Genomic DNA, 17,099 nt, shown 5'->3' on the forward strand with positions numbered 1-17,099 from the left:
GAAGCTGATGGCAGCCACAGTACAATGAGAACTCAGGGGAAAATCACATCTTTACTAGGCTTTGGGAGGCCAGCTCGCTCAGAGGTTAATCTAGTCCACGTGAGGCTTAGAGTGTCCGTCCCATCATAGTACCAGCCCTATCAGCCCCATTCTACCCTGCACACCAGATGTCTCTTGATGTGGCCCAAAAGTACAGTAAGGTCAAGAGGTTGGGAATGAGCTATACATTTGCACCCCTTGTAAAGGGTCACATTGTTTCCTTAAGAGAAAAGTCTCAACCGTATGTAGCTGTGAATATGGCCTTATTTTGAAGTAGAGATTTTATACATGTCATCAAGTTAAAGTAAGGTCATAATGGATTAGAGAGGTTAGAAAGTAGACCCACAAGACAGAAAGCATATAGAAAAAAACAGGAGGAAATCGAGGTAGCGCAGACACAAGCCAGGGTTACTGCAACAATTAGAAGCCAAGAAGAGAAGGGGAGGGCATGCCAGGAGAGTTGCAGAGAGCACAGCTTATAACATGGCTTGGAGAGTGGCCTCTAGAGCCACATAGCTGAATTCCCTGCCTCTCTACACAAACCAATGCATCCTTACTTAGGAAAGGGTTACACCTGAGCTTCCAGATGGTCAGGCCACACAGGGGAATACAAATAGCACCACACACTTCCAGCTTCTTCAGGAGCGAATAGAAAAACCCTGCAGGGAACTGGGGAAACCACAGCTTTTCTCCTATTGTGCAAACTCTGCCACTGTGTCCTCATCACAGTTAGTGAGGACTGAAACAAAATGAGACTCAGGCCTGAACTCAGCAGCCTGCAGTTTCAGTTTACCAAATAAACACATGTGTTTTACCATTTACTTAACTACTATTACTATTGTCTATCATAGAATTCATCTGTCCCTCTACAGTAGTCCCACATTTAAAAGTAAATAAATAAACATGTTCTCATGATTTAGTGCTGGACAAGTATTTGTCTGTAGAAAAGGAATGAATTGTCTTGTCAGGCACACTTCTCCCAGTCACCTCATTTCCACACTTCTTCAGGAGGCCAAATGGTCTCTGTGTCGGTCAGATTTCATTCCAGTGTAAGATGAACTGAAGAGGCTTCCCAGAACCCACCATGTCTACCATGCTTTTCCCAGGCTATGGCTTTTACCTTATGTCCTCTGCTGCTCTCTCTCTCTCTCTCCTGTGACAGTCTGGCCATACTGGCCTGTATACCCATAGGTCTCCCTTTCTGGAGTGCCTTTTATCCTGTTCCTGTGGCTGCACCATGGCTTCCTCCAGGTCTCTATCCTGAGTCATAGGCTCAGACAGTCCTTACTGCCACTGGCTTCTTCCCTTTAACCTTCCTCTTGGCCCCTAGACATGAGTGACTCTGCCTTATACTCTTGCTTACCTCTTCACGATCTCCTTCCCTGTCAGTGTGTGCTCTGTTTAGCTCAGGCCTGTGCTCCAGGCTCCATTCTGCTATATGAGTCTACCTCAGACAGATACTGCATAAGTGATTTGCTGAATCAAAATGATAAAAATAGAATACAGTTTGAAATTTGCTTGGTTTTGGTTTTTACTTTTTGAGGAAAGCATAGCATTAAATTTAACGGTGAGCAACAATTCACTTAACTGTCGTGAGCTTGTGTTTATATTCTTTTAAACATTTTTACACTCTATTTTCATTCTAATTGAATAATTTACAGTCTTTATTAGAAAGTGCCTAAGTATTTCAGAATGGGACAGAGAGACAGCAGCAGGCAGGTAGGTTAGATTCCGGGGAGGCAACCTAAGTGCTGACCAGCAGGAATGTGACCATGTGACAGAGTAAGTTACAAGGTGGCCCTCAAGCTGGAAGCCCAGATCTTTGGTAGCAAGTTAGGACCTGGAGGCCTAAAGAAAGAGAGATGAGGGTGAGCTGGTGGGCTGCTGTGCAGTGGGGAGGGATGCAGGTTACCTTCTCATTCCTGCAGTTGCTCAGCCCCATGTTGTTCATGGACGACAGTTTCCCATCAACTCCGTGTGGCTGCTGTTGCTGCTCCCGCTGAATCTGTTCTCGCATCTTCCGAGCCTCTTGAATGGCTTTCATCACTGTGTCCTGGTCCCCAAACAGGGCAGGGGAGTTGAGACTGGATAGTATATCTGCATACACAGGGTGCATTATTAGAGGTGTATGGAGACACAGTCTCCCAAGTGCTGGCTATGATCCACTCCCCAGGGTAATACTGTATTCTCTGAACAAGGCAGGAACACATTTGTTATTAAGAAAACTATAACACTAGTTAGAGAATAGAAGTCAAGTCAACTAAGCTGTACAAGTTCAGGGTACAGTTAGCCTGTGGAGGATACGCCATCACTCCAGGCTGTGTGGTTGTCTTCTACCCTCTCACAGATGACTGGTCCTAGGTTCTAATCTTGTATGTACAGCGGGGAGTATTTGCCCTGCTTGTGCCTACAGTGTCAATGTTCCTACATTCTAGTCCTAGATCTATTGGAAGGGTAATTGCTTTTTATGTGTCTATAGTTTATGTACAATCTTTGCTGATCTGTGGGGGAGGGACAAAACGGGCTAGGCAGAGAGGCAGCTGAGATTTCTGTCCAGATCCTGGGTTTATTTGGTGTGCTATGTATAAAAGAGCAGTTTGAAGCTCAACAGAATGAGACCTAAGAGGGTACATGTGCACTATGGTGACATCTATGTGTGTGTTATGTGTCCACTGCAGGAGCGAGGGGGCGGGAAGGAACACACCACGCTCTCCATTCTCCAAGAGCTGGCTGGTTAATGAAGCATTCTTCTTATCATGCTGCCTCGGTTATTTACCAAGAGGATGACAACCCTGCCCAAGCCCAAGCTTGGACAGCCACAGCTTGCAGCCCTGTCCCCCACCCCCGCTCCTGACGGTGAAGCAGTGTGTGTGGCGATGGCTTTCTCATGAGCACAAATCCTAAAATCAAGTAAGAAGAAACCTTTTCCTTCATTATATTTCCTGTAACCCAGAGGGGAAAATGAAATGAGAACTCATTTTCCTCTACGCCTTGGTTTTTCTCAGCTTAAATGAATACTTTGGATCAGTTTTTCCATTTTGAGACAAAGGAGGGCAATTATTTAATTACTGATAGATTTCAGTTGCTGTTGTGTATTTGACACAATCTACTTGTGTGAGGCCCTTTGTGTTTCACCACAAACGTGTGAGAGACACGTATGCATATATGCATACACCTCACAGAGAAAGGAACAGGGAAACCAGACTACAATCAAGCTTATATCACATGCCTTATATGTATAATGTGTGTACATATGTGTGTATGTGTATATATATGTATATATATGTATATATATATGTATTATGTGTGTATATATATATACACACATAATACATATATATGCACACATACATATATATATATATATAAATGTTGCAAAAAGTTTCAAAAACTATGAAAATGTTTTTAAAGTCAGTTACTTTATTATAAAATATAAAAAAGCAATTTCATTTGTTTGGAAGTTTGCTGATTAAACAAAAGATCACTTTTGTGGAATATTATTTGGACAAGATTGCTGTCCAACAGGTGATTCTTTTACTCCTGCCCATCTGGCTTCTGAACTAACAAGCTGCTGACAGGAGCAGATCCTGGGACATACCAGCTCTGTCTCTGTCCCTTTAGATGCACAGCCCAGGCCGCAAACTTTCCAAACAACATGTGAAAGTGGACTACATGAAGCCACTTCGAGGAGCAGGCCACTGGTGTTTTATGTTGGTTCTCTTTCCTCATCTCCCAACTCCCAAAACGCCAGCCAAAAGAAACAGTCATGTTAATGTTTTGGATATGTATCACTGTCCTCTTCCTGAGGGACCCTAACAGGGTGTGAGATGTTGTGGCTCCTAGGAGAGGAACCTAACTGGAAATCAGAACAAGCTGCTGTCCACATCCTAAACACTAGATCTTACTGTCAGAAGACACACTCACACTCAGCCCAGTTGAGCTTCCAGAGAGCAGAGAGTTCTGGGTGAGAGACCTGTGTATAAGTCAAGTCCTGGTTCTGCTAGTTCACAACACAGGTCTAGGGCTCACTCATTGTATCTGTAAGAACTATGCTACCTAACTTGTAAAGTGAAATCAAACCAAGTGGCAAGACTCTATATAAATTATGATGGCTCTACCCACACATTAGTGTATCTAGTTATGATAGGCAATAAGGCTTTATGATTTAATAACACAAGGAAGAAGACACAGTAAAGAAATGGCCAGTCTAATTCCCAACCCCTTTGAATCTCCCCACCCCCAGTATTTATTTGGAAACCAAGAGATGTGAAGAGTCTAGGAACAATACCTACCCTTAATGCTTTGCTTTGTTCCTGCTGACAAGTGCCTTCTTGTCTTTGTTTCATTCTACCTAAGTAGGTGAGCATGCTGGGATCACCTAACATTGTCTTTCAAAATGGAGACTACAAGGCCCTGTCAGGTGGACTGTTCTCTTCAGGCCTTATGACATACACAATACTGTTGACTTTTCAGGGTTTAGGAAATACAAAACCACTCCAGTCACTAACTTTTTGGTTCAGATATTATGGTTCAGCTTTTGCTGTACAAACAGGGGCAAGAAAATACCTTCAAGTCCTTGAAAATGCCCTTCAAAGGGCAAGAAGAAACAGGCATATTGTGACATGGTTTCTTGCATGAAGCCAATTCTTGATGCCCTTAGAAAATTACTTCAGGGCAAAACTGACAAAACTCAGACAATGCCCCCCACCCCCCACCCCATGTCTAATGGCCAGGATCCACTAACATCCAAAACAAATCCAACAACAAAACAAACAAACAAAAGAAAATGGACACTAGCAGGACTTGTGACAATTTCTAAAAGTTATAGTTGCCCAAGATACTAAGTTGGGTCTGCTTCAGTGGGAAGAACTGTCCTTCCCATCGCTGTCCTTCCCAAAGAACAGAGGACCCAGGGCTAGCAGGCACTGACCCAATTACTTTCTTTCCCAGTTTATAGGTCTCTTCCATTTACCTAAAGAGGATCCTCGCCCCAGGCTTCCTCCAATGGGGCTGGGGATGCTGCTTTTGTTTGGCAGGTTGACAGGGCTGGTTTTGCTGGCTGGGAAGAGGCTGTGGGTGGGAGATGTTGGGGACTTCACAGGCTCCGCTGTCTTAGGCCGGGATGAGAGATTCAGCGGCTGGGCTGTTGTTTCATCCTACAAGAGTTTAACATAAATAATTATTTAAAAAAAGACAAATGAAGCACATTATCACTTAGTAAGCCACAGTTATTTTACACCTCCGAGACAATGCCATGTTCTCCTACAATAATAACAAAAGAAGCTAATTATCTACCTCCTTGAAGATTCATCGGAAGGCACCTCATTAATTTCCCTGTGTTATGCTTCTATTTACATTAACTGTGTAGTTGGATCATTCTTTTTGCCAAATTAAAATCTGAATTAGCTCACATTACAGCTTAATTTCCTAATGTGTTTTCAGGGATCTAAATTAACCTAGGGCATTTACAAAGAATTATTTAAAATTTCAGTAGCTCTGTAGTGCTTTTGTGTTAGTCTCTCAGAAAAGTTCCTGTGACTATAAATAGTCCCCACAGCTAATTTTTTAATATATATTTTAAATCAAACAATTCCAAGTACTTTAGAATGGAAACATGGAAAGCCATCTTTTGCTCTCCAGGGCCCCTGCCCTCAGAGTCCCATGCCACACCACAGGCTTCTATGTGGCTTTCTGGGTGTGGGTGCTCTTATGGTTTATATTCTGGTCTCTATTCATGTTTAAAATTAATTTTTGTGAAGAGCAAGCATACATTATAATTATGTTTTACATGCCATGCTATATGCAATTTATTTTTCATGCTTAAAGTGATGTCTTGTTACAATCTTTACTACATATATTTATGGAATGTCTATTTTAAGACCCATATCCCTCCACACCAAGCCCAGTATTTTCATCTCTGGCTTGGAACTCTGAGTTAGCCAGTGGCTTGAAAGTTAAACAACTTGTTTTCATTTTGTCTCATTTATCCAACCATCAAAGAGCTACAGACAATATTTCTCTCATTTCACATATTTAAATATATGTGATTTAAAGGTTCAGTATTAAGATCTGCATTATTGCATTCTGAAGCAAAATCATCAGCAAATGTCAGATCCCATCTCGCTTCTGGGACACAGGGGACTTGTTTTCAGTGACATTATTGAGACTACAAAACAGAATCTGGTAACAGAACATTCTCTCCCAGGGTAAACATGTGACCTCACTGAGGCTTAGTTCTTTATCTATAAAAAGACAGCCATATACGAAGGGATGTCAATCAACAGCCATGCCAGAAAATAACAGTGGAGAAGGAGCGGAGAGGAAGGACAGGAACACTGACCATGCCGCAGGCACTACACTGGACACCTGCAGTGCAGTAGCCCACTGAGCCACTGATGCCATTGGAGGATAAACTGTACTCCTCAAAAATCAAATGAAGAGATGAACATACAAATAATCAAAAGCCCCTTCTCAAGGCTGTATAGGGAGGGAAATAATTGAATCTAACTTATTGGACTCCAAATCTCACCTCCCCCCTCCCCTGCATCCCTTTCTACCAAATGACCATCAAAAATGATCATTTGTCTGTGTGTCTGAGTTGTTTTGTTGTTGTTGTTGTGTTTGGTATTAATAGGAAGCAAGTGCTCGGTCCCATCTGTGTTGCAATGCACTTTAATCTATATTTAGTATAGGGCATGTTCTGGGGAACATGATTACATCCACTATGAATGTCAAAATTATCTGATGTACTAAATTAACTTGCTTCTTTTTGCCCTTGACTCAAAGGATATTTAAACTAGTTACTTCTTTCACTCATACTGGAATCATAGCAATTTATATGCTAAGTATTTCACTCATGTTCTCCATGTTTCTTTTATTTGGGGTTTGCTGAACTTCTAAAATGTCTGAATTTAGAGTGTTTGTCAAGTTAGAGACATGTTCCACCACTATTTCTTCATTCGTAAGTCAAATTCTTTCTTCTGGTTGTGTGAGTTAGCCCATGTGATGTTGACCCGGGACTGAGTCTTTCCTCTGTTCCATTTTGCATCATTTTGTTCTGTCTTCCATTCCACAATTTTTCCTCCTGTGGGTCTAAACTGCTCCTAACCCAATCCAGTGACTGCCCATCTGTATTACTGCACTTAACACTTGTAGGCAACTAATTTTCTTTCTGTTCTTTGTCTTATATTTATGTTTTCTTCAATTTTCTTGAAAATACGGAGTTTACAACATCTTTTCAGTTTTAAATATGCTCCAATTTACTATTTACAATTCAAAACTTATGTCAAGAAGTTCTCCATTGTAAAACATGATAGAGGGGCAGGATCAGGTTTACTTCCCCAGGTTAAGAACTCACTGTCAGTACACAGGACATGATGAACATTAGACAGGACTCTACAGAGATCTATGCTAGGAGCCTGGGAATGTGACTCCTGAAATAAGTGAGTTCTAGCCTGGTCCTACATCACTATCCAGGAGGAGTTTCTGGGAAGTGGTACAGGGAACAAGGTAGCCTCCCTGAGTAGAGAGTTCAGAGTTTAGGATGGCTAATGTAGACATAACTTTTGAGGGGCACCAAAGAGGACAGATCTCCAGAGAGAAAATGCTAAGGAAGTGCAGAGACTGGTCTGCATGCTTAGTTAGTTGAGCACTGAGCAGCAGATGCATGTGAGAAGGCATCTTGAGGCTGAGGAGAATGAAGGGAGTAGGTAAAATGACTGCTTGTTCATAAAGGACTGAGAATGGCTTACTCTCACATCAACACAGTGCAAAGGTCGTATGATGGACATACAGGGCAGTAAGTAAAGTATGTCTTTAGGAGGCTGTTGCCTCATCACGGGGCTAAAGTACCTGGAGATTCCTGGTTGTTTTGAACTTAACAAATATGAAAAGTATATCCAGAGAAGATCAAAAAGTTCCGTGTCTCAGAATAGATTTCAGATATTTAAAGAGATGCAAACACTTTAGTAGTTAACACCGTAAAATTCAAAATATGTCATATCTATTCAGTAACTATGAGCTTACACAGAAACATGATAATATGAATGAAAAAGGGAAAAATACAACAGCTTTCAAACAAACATCAGAATGACACAGATAGTAAAGTTAGATAAGACAGAAAAACAAAAACAGCAACTTGTAGGAGGGTAGGATGCAGGCAGACTAGCTCACCAGTCTAGAGCATACAATCTGAGAAAATATCTATGTTCTTTCTAATGTAAGAAGAGTGACATTTTGTAACATTTTAGTAGGGCTAATTGTATGTCACCCTCCACTCAGTTTAAGATCGCACAAGACATTTGTCAGGGGACAGGCTGTAGGGACTGAGCACCTTGCCAGGTTGAGAGGCTTTTGTTGTATATAGAGCTGATATATGATACTCGGAGCCCAGCTCAATGATTCTCAATCTTTCTTGGTATGGGACTGTGCAAGCAGACACTTCTATTCAAACACTGAAACTACCTTCATTTCCTTCATGACCACCAACTCCTAGATTGCAGACTTTTAATAGATAAAAACCCTGTTTATCTCTGTTACCTTCAACAAATCTTACTGTGTCATATTCCACTATACAATGCATAATCATACTTTATATCATGAGAACCATGATATATCTGGATGATAAAATCTTCACAGTCAGTAGACTGAGTTTATTCTCAGAAGTTCTTTCAGTAATAGGAACATTCAATTTAAATGCACACTTTATATTTTGGTTTATATATTTCTGCTTGCATACATAATATATGATCTAAAAAGTATAAGAAATGGGTCCTTTGTTGCTAACATAAAATAGGCAAGTCAAATCATACAGAACTCTTATGCCTAAGAATTTGCATGTGGTCAAGTGAGTAATAAAATCTGTTGGCCCACAGAGCTGGAATGGTAAAAGCAGATAGAAACTTGAATTTAGCCAGGGAACATTTACTCATCTAGTAAAGGCTTGGTTTGGTGCAGTTCCAGTTGGCCAACTTAAATTACAAAATGACTTTTTCACATTAAAATATTTAATACCCAAATAGCCTGAGTTGTGGTGTTTCACATACTCTTTCTCTAACAACTATGAAAAGACTTAGTCCTTGTTTGAGCTGCTATGCTATGATTTGTATTCACAAATAAGTGTTTGGAATATAAAATAATGCGTTTCCACAAGCTTACAATTCCTGTGTTAATTGTTATAGCTCAAGATTTCTAACAATTAAGTGTAATTTCACCTTATTTCTCTAGAGAATCTAAAAGAATGTGTGGCATTAAGTTAATATTTGGGGGTGGAGCATAGATAGGCTGCCTTGAGGATGTTCATGGTTTTGGTCTTCAATAGTTGAAGTCTATTACTTTTGCAGACTTTCTGAAATCTCAACATTGCTATATGAAAATTTACCAGAATGACACAGCTTCAGTGATTGGAGAGCACCCAGTAGTGAGGCTGGCTCATCTCCACGGTTTCCTATGTGAACATTCAAAGGCTGCTCAGACTCCCCCAAGTGCAATGCTTCTGATGCATTACAGTCATGTATCCACAGTTACCACAACTCTCCAAGGTCATGGCCAATTACACACAACAATTATTTCTCCAATTATTTCTCCAAACAGTGTGAATTTATTAACTCCATATTGGAAGCAGATACAGTTCCCACCAAGCCAACTTATATTTTGTATAGGAACCATATGCAGCACACATTTGAAGTGCTTGATCATTTCTCTTGTCACCAAGTATTCCTCAGGTGACCAGTTTGAGGACATTGAAAAGTCAGTTAAGAAAACCATTTATCAACACTCCTCCCATAACTGGGAAAGCACATTTATCCTCTCATAATGACATGACATCAAAAGTACCATCAGCCAGTGATACCCTATTCCTCAGCTTCTTGGGATAGCCAATACTGAGACAGCTCTGCACCAGACTGTGCCAAGTCCAGCATTAGAATCCCTTGGATCCTCTTTTAACATCAAGGATTCTAGGGCCTACTCTGCTACTGTGAAGTGGCTCCCTGTCTGTTTGAGGAACAGGGAGACAAGTGTTGCAAGTCTATGACAAAGACTGACAATACAAGCACAGCCATTCCTGCCAGTGAACATTAAAAAAGGAAAGCCAGACTCTGAAGGGAGAGATTTTTTGAGGAGTGAGTTTTTGGAGTTCGGTAAGCATCTCACAATATAGCACTATTGTTATCAAAAGAGAAACACCTGTTTCTCGATGCTCAATCATGGCATCCCCATAAAGAGGCACATTTGGGGATCTTTTATGTTGCTGTATTCCTGCTGCTTCCTCTCAGCATAGCCCGGTTCACTACCTTTCTTACAAAGCTATTTTCCAAACTGTTTCCACAAACCTACAAAGCAAATACCTTAACTTGAGTTACAGGGCTGGTCCCTCTTTTTTCATTTTTTATCCCAGTAGGTGAGACCGCCCCTGCCGAGTTTGGTGGCTGTGGAGTTGATGGCATCTTTGCTCCAGGTGACACCTGCATGCTGGCCAGCTGAGCGGCATAAAGCTGCTGCAAAACAGAGAAGGCAAATGTCGGTCTCATTAAATACAGCTGAAACAGGTTCAAAAAAAAGCCTTACCGTGTTGTCAGATAACATCCCTCATAACCCTGTAGTTTCTCTCTCAGTTTTTTAAAGATAAAAATAAGAAAAGCCAATTAACTCAGAATGAAAGAGGGCTAGGATGAGAAACACGGTACTTGTCTGCTCCAGCAGTGACACTGGGAGGAGACTGGTCTCCCTACAACTCAGTCCCTTCAGCTGCACTGAAAAGATTTGGCTAAGCAATTTCTGAGGGTCCTTCTAGAGCCTGAAATCACCACATGAAGTTCTTTAATGTCCAGTGTGTCCACTCGTGGACTAAGAAGCTAACCCGAACTTCCCCGAGGAACCTCAGTCTTACCATACTTCTCTGAGGATCAGATACTTCTTGACCAGTGCTGCCTCTAAGCACCCTGAGGCAGACAGTAGCCACTTCCCTTTCAAGGTCTTATCTCTAGGCACCATATAACGGTCTTTGACAGGGTATATCCAGATTGGTAGCCATAGAAACAAAAAGTCAACCTTGTTTCCTGCCTCTAGGACTGAATGAGGTAACCAAATGCCCCCTTTAAGCCCAGAACAGCTCTGCTGGTGTCTCCTCAGATTCCCCTTTGGCTTGGGACTCCAGGCTCATCTCCCTATATTTCCACTGCTGTTTCCTGGTCTCTTCTAAGTATTTGCAATGTTTCTCTTCGGTAGTAGACCTCTGGTCCCTCTTACAAGGGTTCCTCCTCCTGATATAAGGTAAACAGACTACCTAATACTATATATCTTAAAGTGATCAACATTAAGTACATTGATGTAACTGAATGCAGACCCAAGATTGGAATATAAGCCAATCTCACTTTATATAATTTTAACTTTTATCAAAATAATGTTATATATGGTTTCATAAATTCAATATTACTTTAAGGCTTTTAAATAAAAGAAATCACAACAGCATGGCCACCTTGAATAAGTTAAAGCCCCTATGGCCATCCATGATGGCCTTGGCCTCCCACACTGGCCTCCCTACTCCATGCCTACTCTGTGGAGACCATCTCTTTTCAGCTTGGCTGACTGTTCTTACTGGCACTTTCCACCTTGCTTGCAGATGTTTATGTACTATTCTGTCCTTATCCTTTGACCTCACACAGGAGGATTAAAGCTTAACCTTACTACGCCACCAACCATATGTGCTTTCATGCACCCCTCCAATTGCTTAGTGTTAGCATCACAAATTTTAAGTTAGTCTCATGGTTCCATTCTACCTTGGCACTATTCATAGCTGAGCTATGCAAAGAGCTATATTTCATTCTTCTCTTCTCTTCTCTTCTCTTCTCTTCTCTTCTCGTCTCTCGTCTCTCGTCTTTTCTCTTTTCTCTCTTCTCTTCTCTCCCTCTTCCTCTTCCCTCCTCTCCCCTCCCCTCCCCTCTCCTCTCCTCCTCTCCTTTCCTCTCCTCTTTTACCTTCCCTTCCCTTCACTTTTCTTACCCCCCCACTTGCTCTCGTTCTTGCCATACAAGGATTGAATTTAGGTCTTCAGGCTTGCTAGGTAAATACCACTGAGCTATATCCCCAGACTTCTATCTTTTATTTTGAGACAGGGTATCACTAAATTGTCCAGGCTAGACTTGAACTCACTCTGAAAGCCAGACAGACCTTGGACTTGTGATCTGCCTGGCTCAGCCTTCCAAGTACTTGAAACTACATGGATTAGATACAGCAGTAACTTTTCCCTTTAACTTTTTATTTTGTTAGATTTAGTATTTGTCTTTTTTTTTTTTATCATTTTATCTTTCATTTATCCCCTTTTGGTTTCTGTAACTATCACTGGGTAATTCCCAGACTCTCCAAAAGACCAAGAAAACTCAACACAATCCAATCAACTATACAGCTAATCTCCATATCCCTTAGAGATACCCTCTTAGGATTCTCTACACTCTTGCTCCAGTCTGAACTAGTTTATTCATTAGGCCTGTGCTACATCAATTCCCCTTTGTGTCTCCTATATTGGATTCTGTTTTCTGTCTGTCACAGCTTCCTGTCTGTTAGTTAATTGTCTGATTTTAGGTAGTATATACCCTCCAGGAAATACTTGAGAAAGTGCCTGTGAGGTTAGTTTTTTTAGGAACTAATGACTCAGGAAACTGTTATTATATTCCCTTGATACAGAATTGTAAGTTTAAAAATGACTCCTAGAATTCCAAAGACAACGATTTACTGTCCTTTTCCTCTTTTTGCTAAGGAAGTTTGATGTCATTCTGATTTTAGTTTCTTTATATGAAGTCAGTTGTCTCTTAAGATAGCACTGACTTCTTCCCTTTATACTAAGTGTAGGGATTTAACCCTGAGGTCTATCTGCCTGTTGCCTTGGCACTCACTAATCTGGAGACCAGCCCATCTTATATATAAAACCAAGTGTTTCAAATCTAGGCAATGCTCTGAGATTTCCCATTCATTCACATTAATAAATGTTAGACATGCTCATAGACCACTCTTCAACATATTATTTTACTCTATTACAGATTTTTTTTTATCAATTTCTAAGGGTTCTATAAATTTTCCTAAGTTTCTGCCATCCAATTTGAAAGGTCCTTTTGTTCCCTGGCTACTTTTATAAAGCATTTTGATTACTTTTCTGTTGGCTAATATTAATGATGGCTTTGAATTTGTTTTCTTTTTCTGTTCTCTGCACTGATTTATCTCTTTTCATCTTTTGAGCTCTTTCTCATTGGAGGCTCTTCTAAAGTCTCTGCTGATGGTTGACTGATATATAAGTGACATCACAAGAAGGCGAGTGAAAATTCTAAGTGTGGGGAGGAAATAAGATAGACTTCTGTATAAAAGAATGGTTCAGGAAGTAGGTTTTTCCTTGGGGAATCCAAAGTGTCAACACTCATATCTTGTTTCCCTTATACTGGACCATATTCTTAAAGGGATATCCCCCAAATTCTGTCTTGGCTGGAAGATTCATTTGAATGGCATTATTATATCTGATGTCCCAAGCTTTAAAAAAAAAAAAAAAAAAAACCTATTAATGCAGATTCTCAAGAGTCTCTTAGTCCCTTGCTAGGTTGTGTGCTACTAATGATGGATAAGATGAAACAGTATCCATTATCATGTATGAGGCTAAGGTGCCAACTTTTACTGATTTTAACCAGCCATCTTGTCGACCATTCTCCTTCTATGTCTGTCATCCATGACACATCACCTTTCCTTTACTGATGACAGTTAAAACTCTAGTATCCATTTCTCATGTCCCCCAAACCTATAATGATATCTCTTTTTACCTGTACTCAAAGGTTACTATTTCCAGTCTTTAGCTGTTCCTGTATTAGAATTTATGCAAAACTGGTAATACATGAATATGTTAATTTGCTGTGATAACCTGAGGTCAGATATCCCAATCTTAACACTGTTGATTCTTGACAACATCATTCAAATATTTTCTTTTCTACATATAATCAAGATTAAGCCATTACCTTGATGGTCAGATTTCTATCATAATAGAAAGCTTCCTAGTTCATCAACTACATAGAAAATAGCTCAAACTTGGCCATATTAGTAGAAGAGGGGGAAAAAAAGGTGGTTTGTGTATAATTTCAAGCATTACTATCATTCACATGGACAAATAAAAAAAATTACAGTAATCAAAAACAGACCTTTCAGCATATGTAATTAAATGAAAGCTTAATAAAGATTAATTTGCAAGAGCCAGATGTACCTATGTCATGATTGTTGCTTTCGTTGGAACAATTTTTCTAATATAACAAGCCTCTAAAGAAATTAAAGTTTCTTAATTCTGTATACAATGACTCAGTGGCAAGAAAAATTCACAAGTAAGAGTCAAACCGCTATAATTTAGGCAAAGAAAAGGCTGTGGTTTTGTTTCTTTTTTACTTTGATGGATCTTTTCCTTTTGAAATTCAGCAAGGCTGAGCATGCAGCTCATTGGGTACTGTGCTTGCCTGGCAAGCACAAAGCCCTGGGTCCCTTTCCAACACTGCATGAACCAGGTATGGTAGCATGTCTGTAATCCCAGGACTTGGGAAATGGAGACAGAAAGACTGGGAGTTCAAGGTCATCCTTCCATACATATCAAGTTTGAGGTCATTCTGAACTACATGAGACCATGGCTTTAAATAAATAAATAAATAGTATAAAACAAGTTGGTAGGACACACAAACATCTGCTATGGAACTTCTGTTTTGACTAAGTCACTGAAGCTTCATAGTGAATGGATGAAGCTTGGATAAAGGTAGCTTCAAATAAAAATGCATTGGCTAGTTTTGGGAACTATAACCAAAAACTGAATTTTAAAGAGCCATTAGGTCTTAGAGACACAGTCCTTGGGAATAATCCATTCCTCATTAAAAGAAAGTTCATTTTGTTTTAATCTTTTAGGAAGCTAATGAAGAACACAAAAACACATCTTTAGAAGTGAGTCTATATTTTAAATATCTTACTCAATTCAATGATCCTTCAGATTTACTGGACAACATAGTTAACTTTTAGGAATCAGGTTACTTTAACTGTTTTCTCTAAAGTTATGATAATCATTTCACACTCATATCCATTAAGGTCTATATAAAAGTGGCAGGACCCCATAAACATCCTGCTCAGAACTGGTTTCTTGTGAGTTGTGACTCCTGGTACATTGGAAGCAGAGAGAAGAGCCATGAGTGAAGTGGACAGCAGGATAAAATGTAAAACTCAGTACAACAAGCCTTGAGGTAAAAACAGAAAGAAAATGGAATACAACAAAAAGAAAGCTACTACATCACACTCTACCTAGTTGGAGATTTTATATTTGATTTAGATAATAAAAATGCTATTCATCAAACAGGCATACATTTACAAAACAATTTCATAGTTCACTTTCTAAGCTACTATCAGATTAATGTATTCCATTTGCAAAGTTGTGTGTACCAGGAATAGAGGATCCAAAGGCTTGGACCAACATTCAGCCCTGGATGTGTGAAATGGATATTCCCAACCCTTAACTGACAGCTTTCTTGTTTTGTCCTTCACTTTTGAACCTTGTCTTTAGTCAGGCATGTGTTGGTTACTATTCATGATAGACAGTAAACTTCCTGAAGACACAAGTGATCTAATTCTTGCATGCCTGGCGCTAATGGCAGCAGCTTGGGAGTGACAGGTGACCGAGGAGTGCTTCTGAATGGACATACCACACAGATCATTGCACAGGAAGAGGTTCTGGAGACAAGGCAGAGTCACACTCAGCTATATTTATTATAGGGCATGAGAATTATGTTGAACATTAGAAAATCGAATCAAATCAAATCCAAGGACTATACACTCAATCTTTGCTAAATTACATTGTTTCACATGCATCGTGGGGGAGGAGGGAAGAAAGAAGGAAAAGAGAGTTAAGTCACATAAGTAGGAAGATGTCCCAGCAAAACCTATTACTTTATATACTAACCTAAAAAATAACTAAAACATAAATTTTAAGAATTATTTTGTTTTTAAAAAATGGCCCCTTTAAAGTGATTTGATAACACATTTACCAGGTGTCAAGTAACCCCTAGTGCAGTGATGTGTGCTCAAGCTTCTCCCACAGACAGTAGTTGGAGCATAAGCAAGGAATAGCGGCAGGCTTTTCTTTTTAGTGTATTTACAAAGAGCTCTAACATTTTCCTGATACTGCATCTTCTTTGGAAGAATATAAAAATACTAGTTATTCTAATGACATAGCTTTAGTTAGAAAATCTCTTTGCAGACCAGAGGATTAGGAAGGAAAAAGGTCAAACTCTGATTATGTAGCTCATAGGGTTTATAAAAGCTTCATTCTATGAGGGATTCTCAGACCAGAGTATACAGTCTGGAGATGATCATAAACAGTGATTCCTAACCACAGTTGAGGTCTGAGAAATCAGCAACATAGAAAAGTAGACAACAGGGTTAGTGAAAGTCCCATAAACATTTCAATTTGGTGAAGACTTCTGTAAATGCATATTTTTTTTCCATTTCAGTTTTGTAAAATGCTTAGTGATTGTCTGGGATACTGAACTGTTGCTTAAATATGCAATATATACAAAAGAAATGCACATAAAATTGAGCCTAGTTGAATTTTTAAAAATTATAAAAGCATTTACATTCTATAGTGCATTAAGAAATTATTTTTAACTTTACTTCTAAAAGTGCTTCACCTCACTAGCAGAAGTTTAAACAATGCCACTGTTGGGAAGCAGAGCAAGGACACATAGAGACCTGAGGGGCCCTAGCCTGGTGTCCTCATTCTATTGGTAAACAGAGGATCTAAGGAACTCAAAGTGTTTCCCAAGAACAATTATTTATTACTGGACGTGAAGGATCCTTCTCATTCTCACTTTGTTACCAGAATGTCACTGGAAATAGAAATTGGTTATATGCTCAATCTTTGTACCTTTCAAATACGTTTCCAGCACTGATTAATTGTTCATTGACCAAGCTTTACACTATACTTATAAATTAAGTCTTGTATTAAACACTGGAGGTGCATCAACAAGACCCTCTAAAAAAAACACTTGATTTAATGAGGAACTGAC

The 17,099-nt window shown here is 39.7% G+C and overlaps 1 protein-coding gene across 20 annotated transcripts in view; it reads right to left on the reverse strand.

The window, feature by feature from the left end:
* Sox6 (SRY-box transcription factor 6) overlaps window positions 1-17,099 on the reverse strand; it is a 586,344-nt gene that overhangs the window by 70,558 nt on the left and 498,687 nt on the right. For 18 of the 20 annotated variants that reach the window (XM_076941377.1, XM_076941314.1, XM_076941365.1 and 15 more), the window contains 3 exons: window positions 10,386-10,535; window positions 5,012-5,195; window positions 1,952-2,136 (listed from right to left, as the gene is read on the reverse strand). In XM_076941377.1, coding sequence (XP_076797492.1) covers window positions 1,952-2,136; window positions 5,012-5,195; window positions 10,386-10,535 — 519 coding nt within the window. The remainder of the gene's footprint in view (window positions 1-1,951; window positions 2,137-5,011; window positions 5,196-10,385; window positions 10,536-17,099) is intronic. The other 2 variants (XM_076941355.1, XM_076941348.1) reach the window with 1 other exon arrangement.

The sequence above is a fragment of the Arvicanthis niloticus genome, chromosome 1 (assembly GCF_011762505.2).
Source record: "Arvicanthis niloticus isolate mArvNil1 chromosome 1, mArvNil1.pat.X, whole genome shotgun sequence".
Taxonomy (NCBI): domain Eukaryota; kingdom Metazoa; phylum Chordata; class Mammalia; order Rodentia; family Muridae; genus Arvicanthis; species Arvicanthis niloticus.